This window comes from Oryzias latipes, chromosome 16 (genome assembly GCF_053564925.1).
Source record: "Oryzias latipes strain Hd-rR chromosome 16, Olatipes_Hd-rR_3.1".
NCBI lineage: Eukaryota > Metazoa > Chordata > Actinopteri > Beloniformes > Adrianichthyidae > Oryzias > Oryzias latipes.
Window position 1 is genome coordinate 23101237 of NC_136252.1, and position 27339 is coordinate 23128575.

General features: G+C 39.6%; 3 protein-coding genes across 6 annotated transcripts; 1 reads left to right on the forward strand and 2 right to left on the reverse strand.

Moving 5' to 3' along the window:
* Window positions 1–382: 382 nt before the first annotated feature.
* zgc:92606 (gamma-aminobutyric acid receptor-associated protein-like 1) lies at window positions 383–7682 on the reverse strand. The gene is made up of 5 exons (XM_004077961.5): window positions 7502–7682; window positions 6250–6339; window positions 5949–6027; window positions 1163–1281; window positions 383–843 (listed from the first exon to the last, which is right to left on the reverse strand). The coding sequence occupies exons 2-5, from the start codon at window positions 6337–6339 to the stop codon at window positions 778–780; spliced, it is 354 nt and encodes a 117-aa protein (XP_004078009.1). The 5' UTR covers window positions 7502–7682; the 3' UTR covers window positions 383–777.
* On the forward strand, window positions 1708–26765 carry m6pr (mannose-6-phosphate receptor (cation dependent)). 3 transcript variants are annotated; one of them, XM_078933504.1, is made up of 7 exons: window positions 1708–1728; window positions 23871–24043; window positions 24127–24293; window positions 24447–24556; window positions 24883–25013; window positions 25093–25219; window positions 25303–26765. In XM_078933504.1, exons 2-7 carry the CDS (start codon window positions 23871–23873, stop codon window positions 25423–25425), a joined length of 831 nt encoding a protein of 276 aa, XP_078789630.1. In that variant the 5' UTR covers window positions 1708–1728; the 3' UTR covers window positions 25426–26765. The 3 variants fall into 3 exon arrangements, with proteins under 3 accessions (XP_078789630.1, XP_078789631.1, XP_004078010.2); XM_078933505.1 differs by lacking the exon at window positions 1708–1728 and adding an exon at window positions 19979–19997; XM_004077962.4 differs by lacking the exon at window positions 1708–1728 and adding an exon at window positions 22850–22983.
* arhgef5 (Rho guanine nucleotide exchange factor (GEF) 5) lies at window positions 8084–19891 on the reverse strand. Of its 2 annotated transcripts, none has more exons than XM_011485418.4 (15): window positions 19388–19891; window positions 16497–19133; window positions 14471–14516; window positions 14214–14263; window positions 13268–13632; window positions 12396–12556; window positions 12098–12250; window positions 11861–11990; window positions 11255–11329; window positions 11076–11165; window positions 10554–10696; window positions 10246–10389; window positions 10079–10149; window positions 8899–9003; window positions 8084–8776 (listed from the first exon to the last, which is right to left on the reverse strand). In XM_011485418.4, exons 2-15 carry the CDS (start codon window positions 19114–19116, stop codon window positions 8625–8627), a joined length of 4305 nt encoding a protein of 1434 aa, XP_011483720.1. In that variant the 5' UTR covers window positions 19117–19133; window positions 19388–19891; the 3' UTR covers window positions 8084–8624. The 2 variants fall into 2 exon arrangements, with proteins under 2 accessions (XP_011483720.1, XP_020566249.2); XM_020710590.3 differs by having other exon boundaries at window positions 15936–19133.
* Window positions 26766–27339: the final 574 nt, after the last annotated feature.

Consider the following 27339-nt stretch of genomic DNA (forward strand, 5'->3'; position numbering starts at 1 on the left):
ACAGGAGTGACTAATGGACAGACTGAAAACACAACTTCCTTACAGACATCTATCAAGTTTCTGCTCTTCCCCTAAACAACTTGTGAACTGTGCAAATAACATAAGTGAACCAGTTTATTCTACATTTTAATAAAAAACCAAGATTTTAAAACTAATTTTTACACTTCAGCCAAATATATTTAGATAATAATTTAACATATTTTTAACTATAAATATGTTTTTCTTCAATAATTTATCTGCACTCTAGTATTCTCTAGAAACTTAACTTCTATAAATATTTTTTCAAATATATTTGTAATGCCTTACAGTAATTCATTACAGCAAAAAGTATTATGTTACTTAGTAATGTATTACTTCCAACTCAATCCAGCACACAAACACATTTCTTTGCAGGTCTTTATTTTTCACAAAAGATTATTATTTACAAAAAAAACCTATTTGCATTTCATACAGAAAACTGAGAAAGATAATGAGAGTTTTCTCCATTTTTTTGCCATAATATCGTTTTACACCATGGAGCTGTTTGAAAAACGAACATGAATTAAATGTGTCCTTAAAATGCACTTTTTTCCATTTAAATACTGTTAAAGGTAATATTCATTTCAGCAATCTTTTCTGCCTTCAACAAAAGTTTCCATTTCATGAATTGCAGTTAAAAAAAGGAATACAGAGACTTAAAGTAATGCTTAGTATTGCAAACAGCTTGAACACCTCCACACTTCTTTGCGCCTTCTCTCATTCTCTCTCAGTGTCCATTTTCCAGTCTTTTGGTCTTCCTCAGGCACCGTAGACACTCTCAGTACTGTAGGTCATGTAAAGAAACAGGTCTTCTTGATGGTGCTCCTGCAAAAAAAAAAAAAACTACCCATGAGTTTCCTTAGAAACAAAACATCTTTGATGCATCTTATTTAGACCAAAGTCTGTATGCAAACGACAATGACCAACATAGGGTTTAATATTTAATACAAATCTGACTCGCCTGAATTTAGAAAAAAAAAGCAAAAACAAAAAAGTTAATTGACTTGTAAAAAAGAACTTGTTAGAGATTGCACCGTAAAATAAAGTCTTGCTTCTGTGCACATCTAAAACAGCTTTAGAGTAGTTCAGACCCCTCGCGTTTCTACGTTTTCATGTTGGGTGTTGGTGCGTCAGACACACTTACCTCATACACCGCCGAAAGAGGGAAGCTGGACGGGGGAAGAGAGTTGTTGACGAAGAAAAAGAGCGCCTCCTCTGGCCTCAAGGACACTCGCTGGCGGATGAGGAAGCACAACTGGCCCACTGAGAAACACAGAAGGAGAAAATGCAGGCCAGACGGTCACACACAGAAGAGGAAGGAAACAACAGTCATTTAGAGAGGACTGATGCCCTCTGGAGTTTTTAAATGTCTTTGCATTCAAAACACTACAATCAAATGCAACATAAAACATTAGCTGATGTAGACAATAACCTCATGGCTAGCAGTTAAGGAAAAACCTTAAAGTCCGTCTGCACTCTTGTTCATGATTACGTCTTGCTGCTGCTTTGCTGCATCCCCTGCTCACCTGGCAGGTGTGGCCAATGATCTTGATCAGCACCTGCCAGGTATTTAAGTCAGAGGAGGCCCCAACCAGGGAGGGCATGCAGAGAGAGCAGAGCTGGGGGGGGTGTATTCCAGAAAGCAGGTTATGCTAGCTCCCACAGGCTAAAGAAGTGTACGAACACCGCTTTCGGTTCCAAAAAACAGAGGTATGTATCAGGGTATGCTCAGTTCCCATGGCAACTCATGCTCTGAACACAACCGGGGGGGTATTCCAGAAAGCAGGTTATGCTAGCTCCCACGATAAGTTTGAGGCTAAGGAAGTTGATAACCTCAGCTTTGTTCCAGAAATGGAGGTATGTTTCAGGGTAGGTCAAGTTACCATGGCAACTCATGCTCTGAACATAACCTGGTCTGGAGCAGGTTTAGTTGAAGCTTAGTTCGTTTACAGAGAGGGGAAGCAGCATGGCGTGTCCATTTAAAGATGACTTAGTGGATGAAAAAGCTCAGATAAAACTTTTTCCACCATGAGAGGGTGATAAGATCACATATGGATGTTGGAAAGATAAACTTTTTTACTTTGATCTAACTTAATTATTTGCTTCAGTTAAGATAAATCATTTTTTTGTTAGGTCACCTTAAAAATAACACGTAGTTTTCAGACAATTATTTTCCTTTCGTTCAAATTAATTCAATTAAGTAGGTGTAACTTTGGTGCTGCCGTTAGATAGGCACCGCAAGGGATTCTGGGATATCATTCCCTTTGCCTGTCTTGACGGATTTGGGTTTAAGTGTGGGTTTTTTACAAAATGTGTTTAGTTGTATAGCTGTTTTACTGTGTTTCACCGTGTTTTGCCGAGCTATTTTGTCCTACTATGCTTACGTCTCTGCACCATGAGTTAGAGTAAGGGAGAGGATGATGAGTTTATATAGCACCCCTACCACCTTAACATGTTATGACGGTGACGGAAAATTCTTTAATTAATTTTTGCACTCTGTGCATTTTTTTTCCGTTCTTTTTATTGTTATAAAAATGAGCATATCTGCCGGCTCAAACTTAGACATATGAAAGTTCAAGAAATATAAGTAAGATGGAAAAAAGATTAATGGAGTAATGTGACATTTAGTTAGATAAATACGTAAATTTGAGTTGTATAAACAATTATTGAGTTTGAATTAATTTAACTAAATTATTTAAATTATTTTTCAGCCATGTTACTTTTTTGATGGACTTGTAATTTTTTTCCGCCGTCATTAAAATCTCAGACTCCGTCTCACTTAAGTACAGCGCTTTCTTTTTTTTTCACCACGCGTTTCCATGGTGACTCCAGAAATCGGCGATCTATTGAGAATGTCTTTATGTACCGTGCGTTAACCCAGGGTTACCAAGTCGAGCGTAATTACGCCAACTCATATCCGGTCTTTTGGAACCGACATACCCAGAGTAAGCAAGTTCAGGCGGATTTCAGCCAGAGTTCAGGCTTAAAGTCAGGCTAGTTTAAACATGCTTCCTGGAATACCCCCCTGGTCTGGCGCAGGTTTAGTTGAAGGTTAGTTTGTTTTCAGAGAGGTGAAGCAGCATGGCGTGTCCATTTGAAGAGGATTTAGTGCAGGGGTGGGCAATTCCAGGCCTCGAGGGCCAGTGTGTCTGCATGATTTCCAGATACTCTTGCCCTACTGATGGCTGATTACCTGGTTCAGGTGTGTCCAGCCAATAATCTTGCCCTACTGATGGCTGATTACCTGGTTCAGGTGTGTCCAGCCAATCAGAACATGCCAGAGCAGGGTATGCTGGAAAACATGCAGGACTGCGGCCCTCAGTGCCCACCTCTGATTTAGTGGATGAAGCTCAGATAAAACTTTTTCCACCGTGAGCGGCCATGATAAGATAAGATACCACCATGATAAGACCACGTATGGATGTTGGAAAGAAACTTTTTTACTTTGATCCAACTTATTTGCTTTAGTTAAGATAAATCAATTCTTTTTAGTTAAGTCAGCTTAAAAATATCACATAGTTATCAGACATTTATTTTACTTTCATTTAAATTAATTCTATTATTATTATATAGCACCCCCACTGTGTAGTAGTGTGAAGATTTTATTTACGTGTGTGTGTGGTGATATATGCGTCACAATGAAAATAGAAATGAGATAGAAACTCTCTTTTGATGAGAAAGTACTTTATTAATCCCGACGGAACTTGCATAATGATGATGATGCTGCCATATTACTTTTTGATGGATGTATAATCTTCATACATTTAATTAGATTTTTTTAATATTTTTGATACGTCGTCATTAAAATCTCTGAATCCGTCTCACTGAAGTATGGCGCTCTCTTTGGTTCTCCACCAACATACTCAGAATAAGCAAGTTCAGGTGGATTTCAGCCAGAGTTTAGGGTTAAAGTCAGGGTAGTTTATACATGCTCTCTGGAATGCCCCCCAGGAGGCTGAGGAGCATTTGTTTTGGGTTGAAGCTGTGCTGGTTGGTTTGTTTCTCCTTTTTTATCCCCTCTTGGTCCTCAGCAGTCTTAAGGCCTGTTCACACCGGGACGAATTTGTTTAACGCCTCGTGACTAAACAAAGGGCACCAACGAGAGTGTGCACACCGACGCGAAAAAACGCCACGCGTTAAAGCGTCAAAAAAAACAAACGCCTCGGGTTCGTGTTTTTTTTGACGCGTCGCGTCTTAATCTACTCGACCAATGAGAATGGCGCTTTTGCTCACGTGTCTGGAGCTTCTGAAGTTACAGTAAAACACAACTTGGGGGCGCTCAAACACAAAACTGCCTTGCTGAGCACACATACCAGCGAAGAAGATAGACGCCAAGTAGCGTCTACACAGCCGCGAAGCAATAATGACGGACATTCTAAAACATCCCCGAACCAAGCACCAGTTGGAGCTACTGGTGCTTGAAATATTCATGTTTTCTTTGTTTGATTCTGACAAGCGTGTAAATACTTGCTCTCTTCTTCTGAGTGAAAAGCGACTTTAAGAAGCGTAAAGTTGCGCAGCGCCACCTTGTGTACAGGAGTATTTCTGTTTTACATTAAGCGCCATCTAATGTCAGGGAATGAAATTGCATTATCACTCCACTCATCGTCAGCGAAAATCGCCTGGGTGTGAACACAAAAAACGTGGCGAAAAACGCTGGCGAATAACGCCTGGCGAATATTCGTCCCGGTGTGTACGGGCCTTTATGCTGTTGGGTAGGGATGGGAATAGAAGCCCCATGAAGCTTCCCTTGGGGTTCATGTAATTGTGCCGGAAAAATGAACCACCATTCAGGGCTTTGAAACCACACAGAATAGCGGCATCTGGTGGCGGACTGGACGTATATCATATGCTTCAACTAAGCTCCTTGTAACACTTCAATGTGGAAATTATGATAAAAAAACGTAAAACAAAACAATGTTGTTAATGGTGATTTTAAAAAAAAACGATGTAAAACAACACGTAATGTTTTCTGTGAAGTGCTTTACACAGCAAAATACACATTACATGAAGACAATAAATGCAAAGTAAAAAAAAAAAATTGTAAAACACTGGTTTTGAATCCAGGGCCTCTGGATGCAAACTCCGACGACTTTTCTACTGAGCATCTCTACTGATACTGATATGCTTTGCCATCATAGATTCATTGAAGTACTTTTTTATACGTTCATAGTGTATTGTTTTATTAGGAGAAATCGAGTTGAAACGATCCTGAGCCACAGTACCAGGAGCCATGGTAAAGTCCAATGAACTGACGCTGATTCCAATACAGGGGAAACAATAGAATTTGTCGGGAAACATTCGGGGTTCATTTGTATTTATAGAAAATAGTGCGCCCAACTGTTCAAACACAAGTGACACAAGTGACACTCTGAACAGTTGTTCGACCAAACGATGCATTTGGCGCTTCATATGTCATTGACCACGTGATCTGCGCTAGTTGACACACGTCCCGAAACATTGTGCCGAAACACTCTGTTTCATGAAGATGAAACAAGCGCTGAAGCGTCCGTGTCAATCTGGCCATCACTACTGTTGGGTTTTGTTGTTTTAGTTTGGGGTTGGATCTCAGTAGTTTTTCTTCTTTGCTGGCTTTATTTCTTTACATCAGTTAGATTTTTGTCAGGCAGCCTTAGCAGGGAGCTGCTGACTCCGACAGTCATGGTGGCTGGGTCAGTTGTCTCCCTGACTTATTTTATGGTTGGCCAAGGCTTGGATCCCTCTTTTTTGTCTTTTTGTTGGGACCAACACAGTAATTTTAGTAGTTTTAATGGACACAGGTTCTTCCTTCCACTTAATAAACTGTCTTCCTTAACTTATTGGTATCCATTTTTAATATGTTATGGCCCCTTTGTGATTTCCCCTAGACTGGGACAGGTTTGCCTGTCGGGCCGTAAATAACTAGACACCTTGGTGTTTGTCAGTCTTACCTGTTAAGTCTGAGGGCACAAGATATTTTTTCTTGTCAAGTTCAGGAGCTCGTGACTTGGGGGCCCTCTCAACGATTATCTGGAATGTCATGACATCAACAAATAAGTTCAGCTTAAGAAACTCTCAACATGCAATTCTGTCTGAAATTTCATTTGGGATCTTTTAAAAGTTAACATTTTTTAACTTGATTTTGTTAATAAAAATACAACTGATATCTGAGTGAGTGCGACATTATTAGCTGTAGTTGTTCTGATTACCAATGTAAAGTATTTTGAATAAAAAAAAGAGGCTGCAACATACTGGTATCTTGTCGGGGTGCTTGGCCCGGACTCGCTCCCCCTCTGCTCTCCTGACCTCTAGTGGCACTGAGCGCTGGTACTGACTCCCCATCTGAACACAGCACAGGGAGACATGAAGGATCTGACAATGAATTTCTTCACTGTCCAGACAAAAGAGAAGCAGCACAGCCCGACCTCACCAGCAAGTGCAGCCTGTAAACAACTGACACTGAGTGACGACCCATTCTTGCTTCTTACTGATCAGTCAAGCAACCTCGGTTACAATTGTTTTACAGAAACAATCAGTTTTGTTTTACTTATCCTATTAATAAAAATACAAAATATTGGATATAAAATAATGAGGTTTAATTTGCCATGACTTAACAGAATTACAAATATGGCTGAGGAACACTACCTAGCTAGTGATGTAAGGATTCTTTTTTACCAAAAATTCGATTCACATCCATAATCTGTTCATCCCAATATTATTCACGTCAATTTTGGTTCATTTTGAACGATCTTCAGCCAAGAAATTTAACCTGTGTACTGAACAGTGCAGGGGAAGTTTTCCAGATTCCTTCTAATTCTTGCAAAACAATAAAAAATGTAAATTATAGGCACACACTAAACAAGTGTTAATGTCAAACTCATTCACATTTTAGTTTCATCAAGTTCAGTTTACCATTTAAAACGCACAAAAAATAAATAAAAATACCTAAATAAATTTAGTTGATTAAAAAACACAAACACACACACACATTCACTCCGTCTGTCCAGCTAAATTTTATATAGAATCATCATCTGAGACCCCAAAATTACCTTCGGGAAATCTTAGTCTGCATTATCATGTTATCTGATTATCTGCATAAAACTAACCAAAAAGTAATACATTAAGTTAATCAATAAATAACTAAACATTTTTGAGGATAAATGCATGGTACATTTCAAATAAAGCCAGTAACCATCATATGCACATATTCATTAGGTTCATCAACATAAGCGTTTTATTACTAGCAATCCAGATTGAGTGACGAAGCACTACTAGTGTACTGTTATGTTAAGGCCACGTCACTTCACTTCACTTAAAATCTCCAGCTGCTCGTGTCTTCCTAAACCCGACAACGACTAGCTGGTCTAGAAGAATGGTTCAAGTTTAGTAACTTATTGAAACCTATACCAAAAAATAGGGCTAATCTCCAGACGCACACTGTTTCGGTAATAACGCCAAAATGCTAATTTGCTAATCCATTTTCAACCCAAATCTGTTAACTAACCGTTAAAGAGACGGCTCACTTATGACGGTCAAATCCGGATGCAGTCTGCAGCCTCTCAAGTGGTTTACAGTACTAAGTTAATATTTACTTTAGGATAAAAACCAACAACAGTGCATCGAAAACACGGACGCCTTTCAAAGATGTCGACTGTTCCAGTTCTACTGAACAAAAACAACAAGCTGTCAATCCCACCCACTAAAAATGTGACCAATCAGAGAAGGGCAAACAGAGTCAGATTTCTATCCAATGGGAGAAAACCTGCTCCTTCGAAGGGCTGAAGCCATTGGTCACATTTTGCTGTCAATCCACAGATGGCAATGGCAGTCTCTACTTGATTGGCAGCGTATTTGTCCAATAAAAACAGTTAAATCAGAAGAGGCCGGTAAGCTTACGCCCTTGGCCGCACCCCTGTCAGTCTACGTGAGTAGCGTGTGCTGCACTGTTCGTCTTGTTCTATCAACCCTCCCTGTCAGGAAATGCCAGGCATTTCATCCAGTTATCTATAACATCGTGTTTTTGAATGCACTACATACCGCTTTGGTTCATATATGTAAACAAATAATAAATAAAAGCACAAAAATATGACTTGAATTAAAATTTATTGAAACCTTTTTAGGAAGGTTGTTCATAGTGTAATTGTCTTAAAGACTAAACTGTGTCTGTTGCCTCTGGTGCACACAGACAAAACAGTAAAAAATAAAAGATATTTCAAAGTTTCTATCTTAGAATTTGGTCATTTACATAGAAACAATGATTGACGGGGGAAAAAACATCTTTAGATAAGGTTATTTCCCTTAAAAATAGTTACATCAAAACACAACTCTTCTGTTATACTTTTGTACAAGATTCTTTTTAACAATGCATTATACATAACAGCCACTAGTCTAAAACTGATATGAGCTCTCAGGTAAAACTATGTATTTTGAAGAGTCAGAGACATAAAGCTCCAGTGAAATGCATCCTTGCAGCAGTTCCTGGCTGCTGTACTCCTGTGCGCAACATGTCAGGAGAAACATCACAGAAAGTCTATTGTCCAGTTTTTATGGCACACATCTTGGATCCTCCATGTGTGTGTGTGTTTTTTTTTTGACACCCTTTATGATCCTCTTCAGAGCGATCTCTCTTAATCGGCCACTGTTGCTGCCGTGGCAGTGGTCAGTTTAAAGGCGTCTGACAGGTTTCGCTCCTTGACTTTCGAGTTGCTTATGGTCTCTAAATGTGACTTTAGCACCCATCCACGCTGGAAGTCTGACAGCCTGGTTCCCTCCACCCAATCTGAGGAGAAGAGGTGGGACAAAAGCATGTTTTATTATAGATTTTATACATCATATACACAATTTAGCATTGTTGTTGTTTTTTTACACCTAAAATGCAGAAAGCATGAAGAATTATCTTACTATCACTGCTGTCCTGATGCACCAGAATTACTTCAGCTTTTTCCAAGGACAGCTCATCAGGCTGCTGGGCCATATAAGCTTTCACGCACAGCATTTGCTCACAATCTGAATGACAGAGAGCATTATTGTTGTAATATAAAACCACAGCCAAAGCAGGAATTCCCCAAGAAATGCTTTTTCACCCCATAAACAAGTTTTGACGAGTTTTTCCTTGTCCTGTATATTTTCTATATGTGAACATGACCAATCTGGTCTTGAAATGAAATGGAGGAAGCACTCACCTCCCAAAAAATTCACATGCGAGTCTCTAATGCATTTAGTTTAGCTAAACCCTTATTTGTTAATGACAAATACCGCTTTGATTATGCCAATTCTAAAAACTGTATGTTGTTCTTTTTTATGTTATTAAATAAGAAAAAATAAAAATGCTGCTTCGTTTACTAAATCATTCTTCGGTTAGGGTTACAAAAGGGGCAAAAAAAGCTCCAATTTGAATCTCTTTTGAATGTTTTCAGGAGGGTTATTTCTTTTTTCTGGTCTGCTAAAAGCTCCAGAAGTGTCATGTAAGTGCAAATCTGTTTGCTAAATGGTTGAGAAAAATGTAAAATAAAATTAATAATTTTATTAAAATCAGTTCTCCATTCAGAAAATAATAATAGCAATAATAAGAATTCCTCATTTGCAGCCCGACTCAATAGGTGGAATTGCAAAACATTTTGCAACATTCTCCTGATCCTGTATCTATAGTTTAAGTGCACAGGAAAATAACAACTTTTTCTTTATTGGGGGGAAACATTTACAAAACATAGTTCGTAATAAATGGCTTCTATATGCCCTTATAGTTCCAAAGCATTCAGATAAAATATCCTGCAGATGATACTGATTCCTGAAGGAATTGGCATGTCATTTCAATTATTATTTACTTCAGTGATCATTAACAAAATTTATTTTTAGGACAAAAATGCCACATTTATAGTGGTAGCTTATTATAAAGCCATTTGTGCAACTGCAAAAGAAGACATCCTGTATTTTGTCAGAAGTCTACTGGTAACTATATATTGATAGAGGTGAAGAAATTTACACTTGCCTGTACTGTTGTTTGTGCAAAAAAAAAAAGAAATGTATATCTTTCAAATCAAAAACCATTAAAAAAGCTGTCACATTAAACAGAATTGTTTACCTTGAGCAGCAGAAAAATCTACTTGATCATGGGGCCTTTTAAGGGCAGAGATCCAACGAAGCTTGTCACTCCTGATGTAAAAAGACAAAAAAGTTGTTGATTTTTTTTGTGAATGGAATCCCTTGGTAATCAATAATGCTGTTGCGTTCATCATCAGATCTTCTTACTGTGTGTCAGTCCTTAGCAAGTAAGAAGTGGTTGACATTTGCAACCGGAACAGGTTCTTCTGGAGGGAGTGAAGTTTGATGCGGCAGTTTTCTACTTGCAGTTCATTGACTGGAACGTGGTTGATTACTGTAAACCTCCCTCCTCTGACAGGATTGGGAAAGAAAGCATAAATGACAAGTGAGACAGTGGAAGGAAAAACAAAAGATTGGGGTAAAACAAAGAAAACAGGATGCAGCAAATGGCAATATGTCATTTCCCAGCATGCAGCTGATTCTTTCCAGTAGATTTAAAATGCAGGATGTCTCACTCTTTCTGTAGCGACAGCAGCAAGTAGTCGTTGAAAAGATGCAAGTAAACACTGCGCTCTGCGTCTTTGCAAGCGAAATCCATCAGCTCGATCACGGGACCTTCTCGCACCCACCTCCGAGACTGACTGATAAGAGGAAGAGTCTGAAAAGGAAATGTGACAAAAACAAGACCTTTAAAAGAGCAAACGCATTCTGGTAGGAATGCATTCCAAAACACTCTTTCCTCATTGCAATCGGGCCTTAAATGTCTTTTAGAACTATTTTATAAATATTCATTGTGTGTGGGATAATGTGTCATATGTGTTAACAGAGGGGGGGGGGGTGCGTCTTTATCGTAATATTGTGGTTTTTTTTGTTTTTTAAATGTTAAAGCGCATCAAATTGCACAAGGCTTTATTTAAGTTAAGTTTGATTTGATTTGATTTGCTCGGTGAAAGCAGACAGATGCATCGACACATCATCCGTTGCCCATTGCCTTCACCAGTCATTTGTAGCCTACATTTTCCTTAGTCAGAACTTACTTTGCACTCAAAGTCCACTTTAGCGTTGAGAGAGACGAGGGACTCTATGCTTTTCATCTGGGAGATGCTGTCGTTGCTTTGCTGAATGATCTGGAAGGGAAACACATTAAAGATGTGCTCAATACCAAGAGGTCAGACGTCTACACCCGTCTCAGTGACAGTAAAGGAGGTTTCATTACCGATTCCAGAAGTTTCATCGCTCTGATGGCTTGCTTCGCCTCTTCTGTACCAGGGTTTGTTCTTTTCACAATGTTCTGAAGAATAACAATTGTTTTCATTAGAAAACAGGTTCAGGATTCATTTTGCTTTGAAAAAAAAAAACTTATGTTCCTTAATAATAATAATGGATTGGATTTATCTGCGCTTTTCAAGACACCCAAAGCGCTTACATTGTGTCCATTATTCATTCACTCCTCATTCATACTTGGTGATGGTAAGCTACGGTTGTAGCCACAGCTGCCCTGGGGCAGACTGACAGAGGCGTGGCTGCCATTTCGCGCCTACGGCCCCTCTGACCATCACCGGGATCATTCATACACATTCACACACCAGTGGAGCCACACTGGAGGCAAGGAGGGTGAAGTGTCTTGCCCAGGACACAACGACATTTTGGCTGGTGGGAGCGGGGATCGAACCGCCAACCCTTCGGTCATTGGACGACCCGCTCAACCACCTGAGCCACTGTCGCCCCATAAATATATGTTCATATATTTATATAGTATAGTGTATATATATATATATAGTTCCCATATGTTCCTTGTTTTCCAAAGATGTTCCTTTCATACCTGCACCAACAGTTTAAGTCTTGTAATCCTTTGGAAAGGAAGCACAAGAAAAGATCGAAGGGGGAGTCTCTGACAAACAGCACTCTTCTCGATACTCTCCACAAGCTGCTTGAATGTTGCATTCTCCGTCCTGAAAGATGCGTTTATTAAGTAAAAATCAAGAATTATTTTGCACAGTCTGGTCATTTTAGAAAGGTCTCAGAAAAATAAAAGGGATCCCCTCAAAAGTAACCTTACATGAGCCTCTGGTAGGTGGCGTCCTGATACGACTGGTTGGTGAGGTAGGGAACGTAAACCGTTCGGAAGCGCTTGCAGTGGTGAGCAATAATGTCGCAGACGGTGAAGTGCATGATGTCCGAGTCCACGCGTTCCTCCAGTTTCTCCAAGAACCTACACACAAAAACAACAAGAAAACATTTTTGGGAAATTGTCAAGGTAACTACTGGTTAGTTTCACAACAGCTTTGAGGCTTTGTGTCTTTCTTTCATTGTAACAGACCTTAATTTAAAATGAAAGTGCAAGAAGAGGGTCATACCTGTGGCTTATAGCACGAACTTCTAGCAATCTAGAAAAAAGCCAGTTTCGATCTTGATTGCCCAACAGGTCCTGCAGCGGCTTGCACTTGACAAAGTGTTCGACAACAATGTCTAAACTGTGACAATAGGAGGCCTCTGACGTTACAACTTCGAAGCGCACCTTCAAAAAAATAAAAAAGTAAGAATCTTGATGAAAACCTGTACCTACTTCACACACGCACATGCAATTCACACGAATGGTTCCCAAAAAAGACCTTTACCTAGAAAATGACACAGCCACATTTCGCAATATATAAAGGAAAAAAAAAATACTCACTGGTAAAGTTTGTAAGAAAAAACTCTTTAAGGTAACTTATATTTACACAATCATGCCCTCAGGCTTAAAAACTCCTCTGTAAGACACACCTGGATCAGTGAGTTGAAGTTTTCCACCATGTGGAAAAGAGGAATATTTAGTTTTTTATTTTACAAGTTTGAAGTTTAAATCCTTGTAAATTATGCCATTACAGACAAATCAAAGAACAAAAGTGCTAAGACGAAGGTTAAAACATCCTGGTGATTTGAAAGAAGGAGAAAAAAACAGAAATCAAATACGAGCTTGTGAGATGACTAAAGCAGAAAACATTCAAAACTCCACTTTTCTCCTTGGGGAAAGAGTTTTTTTCCAAGAAACAAAAACGCATAAAATCTAAAAGGTGAACAGCAGAAATGACTTTTTTGCATTCATGTTTGTGAATGGACAATGTCTTTCTAGACTCCGATTCAAAACAGTGAAGTCCCACAACCCTCTGCAGCTAAGTGTTTCAAATGCACACATCTGGCCTCAGTAACCTATGAGGGTCTTACACTTTTTCTAAAGCGCTTTACCTACCTCCTGTAGGCGTAACTGGTTTTCTGTCAGTTCCTCTAGCTTGTTGTTGTCCCTGACGCCCGGGAGTTCCCGCCACAGCGTGCCAGGTTGTGAAATGGACAGACGTGGAGAGGAAGATCGGCGTTTGTTACCGTGAGACTCCGGGAGAGGCAGGCTTTTATAGTTATTGAAGGAGCTGTGGTGGGACAAGGAGTGGGGGTGCAGGACTGTGGGCAGGGAAGGTAGGGGTCTGCGGGATTGCTGTGGTGATGGAAAGGGAGACGAAGGAGCTTCCTCGCATATGGAGAGCACGTCTGTGCGACCCTGCCGCAGGATTTCAATGTTCTGCGCTGCCTCACTGTACTGCTGGTATAGCTGTGCAGCTTCTAAAAGGACAAGCGAGGAAAAAACCAAACAAAAACAGCAGGAGGAAAAGACGACAGGGAGGAAAAATAGGTTGGAAAAGAGGAAGCAAAGTAAGAAAAAGAAGGGTGTAAAAGCACAATGAATTGTTTGTGTTTAGCACATTCCTTCTACACATACTTGTCAGACTGCAAAGTCACAAGAACGGCTGTTTGGAGACACGACTGCTTGCAGGAACCTGTCTGTAGCCAACACAGGCATGCAACAACACAGTTTAGTGAAAGCACTCCACTTTCCCATCCCTAGTTTCAGACGTGTTGATACACCAGTTTTTTTTTTTTTTTTTTATTGGAATCAACCCACTGAAAGACTTCCTATAAGTTGTTTTCATCATCACGTTTTGGACTTACGTGAAGTGAGTAAAGGAAAAAAAAAATAAGTGACACATAACTGAATCGCACAGATAAGGGGAAACGCTTGGCCATGATTTCCTGTGTCTCATCGCCCTGTTCGAACACGTAGAAATACATTTTTGAAGGTAAAAGGGTGTACTTAAAAAAATTAAAAATAAAATGTAGAAAGAATGGAAGTCAGGAAGACTCACTGAAATATTTTGAACTCCTTTTCTTTCTTGAAAATGGATGAAGCATGGTCCTAGAATCACAAGCAGAGAGAAACAGTGTTTTATAGTTGCACATTGCATTAGTAATGCATGCTTCAACCTGCCTGAAACTTTGGAACGTTTGCAACAAGATACAAACACTGGATTTTTTTTTTCTAACCATGTTTGGATCTTCCTTTATAGAAGATTGCTGGGTTAGACAGGCTTTAATGCTATTCAACTTATTTTCCCCCATTTACCTCATCTCCGTGTCTCCCATGCTTCTGCTTACAACATCTGCATCGTCTGGAATGAAAAAGAATCCACTACTATGAAACAGGATAGTATTTCTGAAAATCAGCAATCAGAAACAATCGTACCGGTAGGTTAGTTGAAAAGGTTATGAAGCTTCTTCTAGAATTGCTGAAGAGATTTTTGTCTTTCTAAAATGCATTTCCCTTAAAGATAATAATCACAAGAAAGTCTTAAAAAAAAAAGGGTTTCCCCTCTATTACTCCATCTACTACAACAGGGGTGGCAAACTCATTTTCACCGAGGACCACATCAGCATAGTGGTTGTCCTCAAAGGGCCAGATATAACTTATACATTATATAATGAAAAAAAAACGTAACTAATCCTGCATGTTAAACAACTCATTACTTGTTTACTACAACTTTTTAAAGTGACTATTGCATTTGCCATTGCAAACATATGTTTGCTTGTTACTCTAGCACAGGGGTGGCCAACCCTGGTCCTCAAGAGCCTCAACCCTGCCTGTTTTCAAGCTCTCCCTGGACTGCTTGCTGTTGATTAGCTGATTCAAGTGATTTCACATCCTTTGACTGAACACACCTGATTTAGGTTATCAGCATCTAGCAGTCCAGGGAGAGCTGGAAAACAGGCAGGGTTGAGGCTCTTGAGGACCAGGGTTGGCCACCCCTGCCTAACATAAATCCTTTTCAATTTGATTTCAACAGGTTAGGTTATGTGGACAGTGTTTAAGTCCTAATGTATAGTTGCCCAGTGGGAAATTTCAAGTCCAATTCCCCCCAATTTTTATTTTAAGAATTTAAAAACTTGTATGCTTTCGCGGGCCACATACAATGACATGGTGGGCCTTGTGTACTACCAGATAATGATTGTGACTAAGCGATCTAGTCGTAGATTGTGTAAGCAGCTGTCAGCTTTTAAAGCAGTAGCATATATCAGATAAATGCATGTGGAGAAGTTAAAAATATGTGTCAGTAAGTGTTTAATATAGTTAAGGCACTCCTTTTCCATAGGAATCATTGTGTCAATAATAGAGGGACAGAGGAAACGGCATATTCATATTAGGATCCTCACAGAGATTACAGCACATTAATCTGTACTACTTTGGCTTTATTAACACTATGCACACTGATCTGTTGATAACAGTGAGTTCCTTTTGTGCTCGTTTCTTTGAACATTTAACAGATAAGACTAAAAAGTGGAATGTACTCTTCTTAAAGAACTATTTCTTCAAATCAGTATTAAGGATTGTATCATTCACCAAAGTCAAGGTATCTGCATCAAACATTTTGGAATGATATCCAGTGTTAAAATGTGTCAGTCTAACTTTGAATTGTAAAGCCAGATGGTAGCATTTCAAATGAGAAGAATCAGTAGATAGGATTTGAAGTTGTGTTAATTTTCTGAATTGATTTGTTGATTATGGCAGCCGGATGGACGCATCTGTCTTTTACCTTTTGGAGAAAATACTTTGGTTTTGCAGTCCGCTGCAACACCCTCCATTTGCACAAGCGTTCCACTTCTTCTTTCAGTAGTTACGCGGATTCCCCTCCTTCGAAAACCCGCTTTGAGACCCAAATTCTGGACGCCGCGAGTACATTCTTTCTCAGCTAACACTTCTTCCTGCCCGACATCCACATCAGTCCCTTCTTTAATCTCATCTGATTTAACCACAGAACCCTCCTCTCGACTCAAATCATCCTCTGACCCTTTACACTTTCTACAAGTGTCAATAAGAGGGTCAAAATCAGGGTTGTAATCTAGAGATGGGCAGCTGTAGCACTTGTAGAGCATATAACTCTCACCTAAATAAATCTCCATTTTATTTTCTCTGCCTACTTCTTTGTGTTTCTCTTCTGAATGTGTCTGACCATACAGCTCAGACGTCGCAGCCGGAAAGAGAACGTCCCCTCCTCCTGCGTTTATCAGTGTGTCAGCATGAATGGATGTGGGTGTTGCAACAGGCCCAGCTGTGAGCTGGTCAGAAAGCATGCGGGTTTGGTTTTGGCCCGTACCTTCAAAATCCTCTGACAGGTTGTTGTCCTCCCCTTCTACATCTGAACTCTGGGTACTAGTCCAAATTCTTAAAGTAGGCACATCCACAGCTCTCTCTGCAAACACCTCCTGTCGTTTGGTGGCCTCACTTTGATCTTTTTGTGTTTCTGAACCCGGTTCGTCCATTGCGTTGTCCTCTGACGTCCCCAGTATTTCTCGTACCACACTCGTAGCCCATTTCAGGTGAGGCGGATGGGAGTGCCTCTTGGGGTCGTCAGTGCTCCATGCTCCGCTCATTCTAATTCGAAGGGCCTCCACCTCTTCTTCACTCAGTGCTTCAATGTTTATTTGGTTCATGATGGGTTGATTTTTATCCAAAGTCTCCTGGGAACCATCGCCAGGATTACGTAGGACAGCTGAAGATTTCTGTCTTTCTTCTCCTGCTGGTTTATTGTTTTTCTCCTTCCATGCTTTGAGAAGTTTTTCAGTCTTTGAGTCTCTTTTAATTTTTCTTATTCCTACAAGTCCCCCTTTGCTCCTCATTCCATCTTCAGTTTCTCTGTCACGACGCTCTGAAAATGAAGGCTGGATTTCCAGTTCCTTTTGTTCTTTTGCAGTAAACTTTTTTTTCCACGACTGGTCACCTTCTATATACTGGTTACTGATTTCTTGCTGGTGATCACGTCTCGCGGTTGTAATAAATATGTTTTCCTGGGAAATTGCTTCATCATCAGTAAGAACATGATGACTTTCAGTATTTGAGTTTTCTCCATCCACTCCTCCTCTTTGATCATCCTGTGACACCCCACAGTTTTGTGGTTTCTCCTCTTCTTCTTCCCTTTCCTCAGGACTTTCAAATTCCATGGAGACATAAGATGCGGGTCCCCTGAACTCTCGTTCTATCTCATCTCCACTACTGGACCACGTGATACTGCCATCCTCTGCTGATGGCATTTGGTATCGTTCTTCCCTCCATCCAACCTCACTTCCTTCTTCACTCCTAGAATGCTGAGAGTAATCGCTCCCACCCCTTTCCTCCCTGTCACTTTCCTCTGAGTGAGCTGGCGTGTTTGTCTGTCCATTTTTCTGCCAGTTGTCTTGTGTCCCTCGTCTCTGACCTCCCTTATCCATTTCTCTCGTGGTTTTGCTCTCCTCGTCTCCATCTACACTTGCTCCCTCTGGTTCTCCCCTGGTGAACTCATTTCTTCCCACCGGTGTCCCTCTGTAATTTTTTGAGTACCTCTCGTCTGGTTCCCCACTGCCTCTTGGTTCGTCTCTTCCTCTCACTCCCTGCAGCTTCTTCTCTTCACTCCACTCTTCCTTCTGTCTTGTGCACCTCTCTCTGTCTATGCTTTTTTCTTTATTATTCTTGCCCCTCTGTGGGTCTAACCACATCCTTCCTATGTCAAGAACACCGCCTCTCGTTCCTCTGCAATCATCTCTATCACTTCTGTTTTGAAAACTATGACTTATCTCATTTCTTTCTGGATCCCTCCATCTATGGTCTCCCCTTTCCTGCTTGCCAGCCCTCTGTCTACTTGATTTCCTCTCCTCATCACTGTCTCCACGTCGCCTATGCATTCTCTCTTCATCTGCATCCCTCCACGTTTCTCTACCAACGCCAGGTGAGTGGCATCCAGACCTTTTTCCATCTTGTCCATTCTTTCTTTCCTTAAATTTTCTGTCCTCTCTAAAGCCCCCTCTCCATCTTTCCTCCACTTTTTCCGCTGATCTTTCCATCCTCCTGTTTTCGTATGCCCTGCTCTTCTTGGGTCTATCCTCTTCTTTCTCTCTGTCCTTGTTTTTGTACATCTGTCCATCTCCATCCTCTCTTTCTTTGTCAATTCTCGGTTGTCTTTCATCTATGCAGCTGTCTCCTCTTGGATCTTTCGTGTCTTCTCTCATTGAAGGCCTTTCCCTCTTGTCTGAATAACCGTCCCTCTCAAATACTCTGTCTGTATAATTCATTCTGGGATCCATCCTGTCCATGTCTGGTCTTGTTTTTTCTCTTTTTATTGGTGCATCTTTTTCTCTAATTTCCCTCAAATCACCTGCATCTCCTCTCCTGTCCCGGAGATCATCACTGAATTTTTTTCCCTGGTACCGCCATTCGTCTGAGGACCATCTATCCTTGTTTTTACCCTCTTCCCTGGTTCTGGGCCTCGTCTCATGATTTCTTTTATCTCTATAGCTTTCCGTCTCGTCTCTTTTAGGATAGTCTTTGGGTCTTCGGTCTCTTTTATCCTCCATCTCTGAAGAGGTTATAATTCTCATTTTAGGATCAAAAGAATTTTTACTCATTCGTGGAAATGTACCACGCTCCAAATAAATCTTTTTTTCTCTATAATCATCTTCCCTCTCGTAGTTTGAATCAAATCTGCCGTTTCGTCTTTTGTCATCTTCTGCCTTCTGCTCTTTCCTTCCCTTTTTGATTGGGAACGTGCCCACATCTTTGTGTTCTGCTTTCTCTTGATCTGTACTCCAATTTTCCTGCATGGGGTCCCTTTCTCTTTCTAATGAGGACGTCGTTTTTGGCAAGGGACTTGGATCTCGGGAGCTTTTTCCACCTGGCAGAAACTTGTGATCTGCCATGTTAGATAAATTCCCCAAGAGGGTATAGATGTTTTTTTTGGTGCCCATAGTGACACCCAAAGCACCTGGAAAAGGGCAATATATTGTCATTTTAGATAAATGTTTTAGATCAAAGTTAGATAACAGCAAAATTATCATATGTAAATGCAAAGAACGAGATTAGGTAACAGGTTTACACCCTGCCAAGGCAGTATGCACAGATATGACGCACAGGTAAGACCTTTCGCACCGAATCTACAGCTGTTTATACAATTCTGACTTTATATCAGAGGAAGCACACAGAAAATTAAAATTAAAATAAAAAAAGTAAAAATCTTACCTGAAGTTTTGTTCTGGGGAGAACTGATCTCCCCTTGTTTCAGTTTAGCTCAAAAAGGCATGGGATTGTTGCACAACTCTGAAAATGTCATTCCTTTGTTTTGTGAGTCACACAGCAGCAAATACCCTCATTTTCTTTCCCAAACAAAAGTCCACCGGCTTTTCCTTTAACTGTCTTTTTTAAGTCCTCAATGATTCAATGGTCCCACTCCAGAGAAAAGTCCTTGTTGACGTGGATTTCTTGTCGCTTCTCCCTCCTGCAGCCTCCTTCTGCTCTCCCCAGCTCCCCTCCTTTCCTCAAATTCCCGAACAAGTCTCGACAGATTGACACTTATCTTCTCCTCCTCTTTTCCCTCCTCAGTCCCGTCCTCTGGTAAAACGGGGAGGCCTCTCACCGGCGCGAGGCAAAGCTCCGCGAGCGCTTCCACCACCTCTGTCCTTCACGGAGCGCACGTGACTCGTTGCGCGGAACCCCCTCTGGCATAAACAGGCAGACGACTCTTTCCTCTGTCCTGGCTCATTCTTCTCTCATTAAAAACACAGGAAGTGCATCTCCTTAAGAGTGTCTCAGGGATTGGTTGACACACAGCGGTTGGGTGTGTCTGCACAAGGTAAGGGGTTGTGATTACATAAAGTTGGGGGGGGGGGGGGGGGGGTGAAAGTGAGGATAAACATTCAGAAAGAAACCCATAAAAAAAACTTCCCTGCATTCCTGTGAGACACACAACTGAAAGAGGCAGAGACGGAAACAAACGGTTTTATGGGATTGAAAAAAAAAACCCAAATGAAGCAATCATGAAGGAGGACAGCCAAGGGAGGAGCGATCTGCATGATCATGTGGATAGTAATTGATTTGGTTGACAATAGTTGCTTAAACATGCCGGTTAAAAAAACAGGATAGACTGGGATTTGAGGGCTCAAGTACCACCTCTAATTTACATGGACATTGTTGCGAGAATAAGTAATCATCTCTCCTTTATTACCATCATGTTGCTCACTCTGCAAATAAAGCATTCTGATCAAAAGGGTTGAGACAGAGACCGATTTCCTTTTTTGTTCATGTATTTTTCAGGTGTGATTGAATTAGATGCATCTGACTAAGTTTGCAGGAGAGGAGTAAGAGCACTGTGACAAAGGTTATCAGCTGATTATTCACTTTTATGATCTGACAGACCTCTAGAATTGCTAGAGACGCGTGTCTAAAGGAGTAAATTTTAAGAATTCATTCATTCATCTTCTAATCGTTTGTTCCCTTTCGGGGTGACGGGGCTGCTGGAGCCTATCCCAGCCACTTGCAAGCGAAGGCTGGGGACACCCTTGACAGGTCGCCAGTCTGTCGCAGGGCCACAATCACACACCCACGCATGCTCACATTCAAACGTAGGGACAATTTAGAGTAACCAGTTAACCTAAGAAGCATGTTTTCGGACAGTGGGAGGAAGCAGGAGTCCCCGTAGAAAACCCACGAGTGCTCGGGGAGAACATACTCCACACAGAAAGGTCCCCCATGGATGTTCTGTTTCGGGTCCTCCTGCCGAGACTTAAACCAGGGGCCTTCTTGCTGTGAGGCAAGAGCGCTAACCACCGCGCCACTGTGCAGCCCAAATTTTAAGAATGTACAACAAATCGTTTTAACAAAGATTTGATTCATATCTTTAGTTGTGGTTCCCGATATGATTCATAGTCTGTTTATTTCAGACTTCACTGACCTAAGAATGATCCTGGACATCTTTAATCAAATATTCAACCAGTGTGACTCGGAGATAAAGATAATCAAGTGTAAATTAAATCTTTGTACAAACAAGTCAACAAGAATTAATGGCAAATCTATTCAAAATTTAGTGTCATAAAGTTCAGCATACTGTTGCTTTTCCTTATCAAAATAATCCAAAGGACACAGTCACATTCTACCACACTGTATGGTCACGTCTGAGCAAAATTTAAAGTGTTTCCGCACATTGGACTGTAATGATGGCTTGATTATTTTTTTACTGCTGTCACACGTGTGCGTTTGTCTGCTAAGATGGCACTTGGTCATTTTTACATTAAAGAAAACTATACTGCCTCAATCCAAATGGTATTTTCCAAGATTTATCAAATTGATTTATTTCCTTCTGACACGATTTTATAATCATACGGGTCGATTTGATTTGAATAACAACTCAAAATAAATAAATAGATATTCTTGCCTCAGACAGATCAATCTGGTAGGATCGATTAAGTCGAAAAATTGTTATATTTCTACTAAATATTTACTTGATCTTCATCCCAGTGAGACATAATAATTGATATCATTTTTACATATGTCTTTCATTTTAGCTTATTCATTTTACTATATGACTTATTAGCATGATCAGTGTATCGATACTGAAGATGTACATTGCATTTATCCATGTTTTTTAATTCAAACATAAAGAAATATTACTTAAAATGTTTGACTGTAACTGTTAATGAAAACAAGCCTCAGTTTGTTAACTTTAAGATCCTGTTATTTGTGGTAAAGACTGGTTCATATATTCCAACACTAAAGTGTTCACACTTAAACAATGCTGTCTTTGCTTCAAAGATAATGAGGAACCCTAATCCTGTCATTTTAAAGAGACAGTAGAAGCTTTTAGTCTGGTTTTGAGGGAATAATGGGGGTTTGTGTTTGTTCTACTAGTTTGATTAAATTCTGACCAGAGCAGAGATACAGGATTCTGATAAGATGCTTGAGGTACAGGGTCTAGATAACAAGTTTGGTTTGGAGCTCTGCTGACAAGCTCAAAAAGTGCTGATCCAGTTGAAAACAATACAGTAGAAAAACTGGAACTTAGACATAGAGGTTCTTTGAATTGTTTAGTGTTATTCATATATTAGCTTTATATATGTTTGTGCTTTTTTGTGCAAATGGTTATCCACATGGATATAAAAAAATCAATTTAAAAAGTATTTCATGTAAGGTTTTAAGGAATTACATCTGTTTTAAACAGAAGTGATTACTCTACATGAAACCACATTTTTACCATAAAACAGTAGGCTAGTGTTTGCTGTAGATCATTCTGTTTTAAACTGCAGTAAAATTATCAGGTTTGTTTTTCAGATGCTTTGGCATTAACATGAAAAGAAGGAAACTGAAAAACTTTCTGTTTCGTTTGAATGGTTTTGATTTGTGCAGTGCCTTTGAATATTTGAAATCCAAAATATGTTGCAAACCAGTTTGAGATTACTTTTTAAAAAAGTATATTCAATTTAACACAATCTGTACAAAAGAATCACCTGTATTTGTAGAGGAGGTTGAAATCAAACATGAAAATAAATTGTTCTGAAAAGAAAAAAAGGTACATTTCTGTTTTTATTTTATTTTGTATTTTTTTGTATCAAAGTCATCGTATGAAAAAAAGCATCGTGGTCGCCTTAAAGGCGCGAGATACGCAAATATTCGTTTTTCGGTCTGACGCTCACCGGAAACTGTCCCCGTCACATGATGAGGGTGCTGCGTGACGCAGCCGCCTCTCATTGGTCAAGCTCCAGTTGGTGGGTCACATGTTCGTGCTTCCCTTTTTAGATTCACTTCCGCACTACACTGCTGTCTGCAGCCTGTTAGCCTCATCCATGGTAGGCTTTTAATTCTTTTAACACAAAAAAAGAAAAGAAAAAAATACAATAATTAATTGTCTGCTTTGTAAATTCCAACTTTAAACAAAAGCTATTTAATCTACACGTGGATTAACTTGTTGTTTATGCAGTTAAATTGTGGTTTAATGGCAGCTAAATCGTCCAAGAAGGAAGCGACGTAAGCTCATCATTATTATATTGGCTGCTTTGTTTTAACCAGCCAGTTTGAGTCAAACCGTTAGAAATATAACCAGTTTTTGTTTTCACATCCATCAAGCGACATCATAAAAGCAGGTGGTCAAAACAGCCATGAGTTTAAACTTCCCAGTAGCGCATAGTTACAGCTATGTATGACAGCTTTGACATGCGCTTTATCATTCAGCCAGGGGCTTCCGTATATTTGCTTTCACAACGCGATCCCCTGTCGCATTGGTTTCTAGATATAATGGCATTCTTTAGGGTCAACTACTAAAATTAAGTGAGCAATCACAACTTTCACTTGTTTCATGTTTTTGTCTTATAATAATCAATTTAGAGATCAGATCTCATTCTAGAACTTGCAGATAAAATGACAGATTGTCTTGTCGGGTTCCTCAAAAGCTTATTATTTCGTCATAACCTGTTTTATGTAGGAGTACATTGGAAAAGCATAATTCACCAGAGTCTGTAGTTTTATGTTAGATTCCTAGATGCCTTCTATTCCCATTAATTCGGAAAAAGTATAACAAGCATCAAACCAAATATTGCTGTTGTGATCCAGCATTGAGTTTTTGATCATACATACTAATTTCAACTTTTAAAGAGATGAATAATATAGACATTTCGTATTTTCACATTTATGTTAAATATACAGCTACTGAACTGGAGTGTTTTGTCATGTTTTCTAGATGTTCAGCATTTCTGGTAAAGGCTCCATCGTCGTGTGGAATTTGGTGATTCAGTTGGTGATGTGTGGGAGGACGGTGTTCGCCTCCAGCGACACAAAGTCCTGCAAACTGGTGTCTGAGTCCGAATCTGAAAGGAAGGTTCTCAGTCGACTAGAAGGTCTCGCCCACAAGAAGTAAGTGCTGATTTTGTGTTGTAGTTGGTTCAAACTTCCATAATTGTTCTAGATTCACTGGAATCTGTCTTTCATGTTGACAGCTTCACAGTAGAGCACAACATTGGAAAAGAGAGTTACACATACGTATTCCAGCTGTGTGGGGATGCAGGGGGTGTCAAAGGAGCTGGGGTCATTCAGCTGGATAAGAAAAATCCCAACAAACCAACAGTGGTTGGCATGTACACTGACACACAAGCCATTGGAGGAAGTAAGACTACAATATATGAATATTTATGCTTTTGAAGATATGCTCACATTTTGTTCTGTCTGCTTTTAGTGATTTTTTTAATGGATTTCTTTGACATGTGATCCTTTTTCCAGAGTGTTGGAATCTTGTTTAGTTCGTTTTCTGCTCTTCCAGGTGACTGGGTGATGCTGATCTACCGTAGTGGTGAAGCTTACGACCAACACTGCTCCCAAGAGAAGAGAAAAGCCTATATTATGATCTCTTGCAACAGGAATACAGACATGGTAAAGTGACAGCAAATGATGTTTACATAACCCATTTCAAAATTTTCATAAATTTTGGGGAATTTAGATAGATAAAGGGGGGAAAATGCCAACTTGATGCCACATTTTATCGTGTATTTGAATCATATTAAAGCTCAGATAGAATTATAAAAAAATCACTTTTTTAAATTTGCTTTAAATGTAGTTCAGTAAGGTAATCTATTTTCCACAACTTGATAACATGGGTCAAACAATGTATTGTTTTTGTTTAATGAAGATATCATCTAGGGCAAACACTCTCCCAGTCCAGATTGAGTTCGCCCTACATTTTTTCGGTTTCTTTCTAGGGTCAGCTTGAAGTGGTTGTGGAGGACCGGAACAGGTCGACTGACTGTTTTTACCTGTTTGAGCTGGACTCCAGTACTGTGTGTCCAGCCATTGAGTCCCACCTTAGCCCTGGATCCATAATCCTCATCATGTATGTGAACAGATTAGGAAAGTCTAAAACATCTTGCCAATAAAGTTACTAAAAAGGGGTCACTGTCTCTGTCTTTTAGTGCCTTTGTGCTTTTGGCTCTCTACCTTGTTGGAGGTTTCCTCTATCAGCGGCTGATCGTTGGAGCCAAAGGAATGGAGCAGTTCCCCAACTATGCTTTTTGGGTGGAAGTTGGCAACCTGGCAGCAGTAAGCCCATTTAATTGATTGAAAAGGTAAATTAGAAAATTAATTTTACTCTGGTATGGTCACATCTCACCGTCTCCTTACAGGATGGCTGCGACTTCGTATGTCGGTCTCAAAATCGAGAGCAAGCTCCAGCTTACAGAGGAGTGACCACCGAGCCGCTGGAGGAAGAACCAGACGAGAGAGATGACCATTTACTGCCTATGTGACCTCAGAATGTCATTAAAAGAACAGACGTTTTCACTGTGTGGCGCAAATTACTCATTTGTAGCTGGGATGCCGTTTCTGGTACTCAAGTCTGTTACCTTTGACCTGCTTTCTGTCAGTTATTGTTGACACCTCCAGTGTATTCTAGACTACTGTACTCTTTCTCAACATTGGGTTTAAAACTGAAAAATTCCCCTTTTTTTCATCATTTTGTAAACATTTCAGCTTTTTGATGTACAAGTGAGAGTTTCGCCCAAGTTTAGAAAATGTCTGTGAAAAAACATAGAATTCAATAAGTTGAAAATGAGCGCGATGGAAACTATGTTTGTATATTTTATAATAAATTTCAGTAAGATATTAATTTTGAGGTAAGATTTGCTTCGAGTTATGCTGCATGAAGGTTTTTTTGGTCTTTGGCGTTCTATACTTTTTGTGTTTTGCAGTTGGATATCTGATGACTGTGAATATTTTCTTCAGAGGTTCAGCTTTGTGGCGCAAGCAGAGATTTACTGCAAAAAGACAGCTTTCAACGTTTTTCTGTTGCAAACCTTTTCATTTCATTGCAAAACTATGTAAAAATTGAGTTGAAAAGGGTATAACTTTTTCATATTCTGTCTACTTTTTAAAAAAAAGGTCAGCGATTGCCTTTTATATCAATCATTTCTATTTAGTCATGAGCAATCCGGAGTTTCACAATGAGAATCCAGAAAAACAAACTTCTGTTTAATATTTTATTAATTTAAGGTTAATTCTATGTGGTTTTCTCAATTTTTGATCTAAGAATTTAAGTGCAGTTGGATTTGTTCTGATGATTTTGTAGTGGTCAAACACTCACCTGCTTTACTGTAATGAATAACTGACCCAAAGAACAAAAGGTAATAGTGCTTTTTGAGGAAACTTCTCTGTTTGGTTTTGCGTTTGAAAAAACATTCAGCTGCTTTAAAGCTTTATTTTCTTGAAAAACACCTCGAGTGGCAGCAATTGCACTTTTTTTCTCCTCTTACCTGATATAAAGTTTGAAATAAGTGTAGGAGCTACTGTATATATACGTTTTCCTGAGTTATTACGCAGTTAGATCTGAACAGATGAGACTTTGATTTCTGCAGAAAACCTTTCTGTGAATGAATTGATGCAGCTGCATTTATGTTCTCTGGTTTGATTCTAGGATGTTCTGTTTTTTCTAACCCGTTATTTTCTTGCTCCAGGGTTACTCAGTTAAAACAGTTGCAGCATTTTTGAGGGGAATGGAAAAGCAGCCTGTTTGCTTTGAGTGTGGCAGTAATTTTTGGCTTTAAACTGATTTCTGTTGGCTTTTTGAATCCAATAAAAGATCTAAAACCTGTTTGTTCATATTGTAGCAGCAGCAATGTGTACCGCTACTGTATTACATATAAAATACGCACAGGGAAGCTTGTTATAGTGCTAGTCTATCAGTAGGAATAGATTAAATTATTTTACAAATATATCACATCAACTTATGTTTATTTTGTATTTTTCACAGCATTTGTTCCCAAATTAAACTGAATTTTATAAATGGATAGTAACCTACAGGAAAGTGTTAGTCATCACTGTGTCATTTTTCCTTGACTTCTTTAGTGAGAGCTTATAAAAGTTAAATTATCTTAAAAGATCTTGGGACTTATCGAGTCAAATTTCACCTTTACAAATTCATCTTATGCAGGAAGCACATCCTCTTATGTTTCAGCTGGTGCACAGGTATGTCATGCACAATCTACTGATATAAATGGATTCAAGGAACTGCTGCGCGTGCGTCTGAAACTTGAAAACTCAAATTATGTGTGTATTTGGATCAAAGAGACTGCCATGTGCTGTTTTTACTTGTGAAAATAGACTTTAAAAAACGATTTTGCTGTTTTCTGTGTGAGGTGTTTCAGTGTTGACCAGAAATGCCAAAA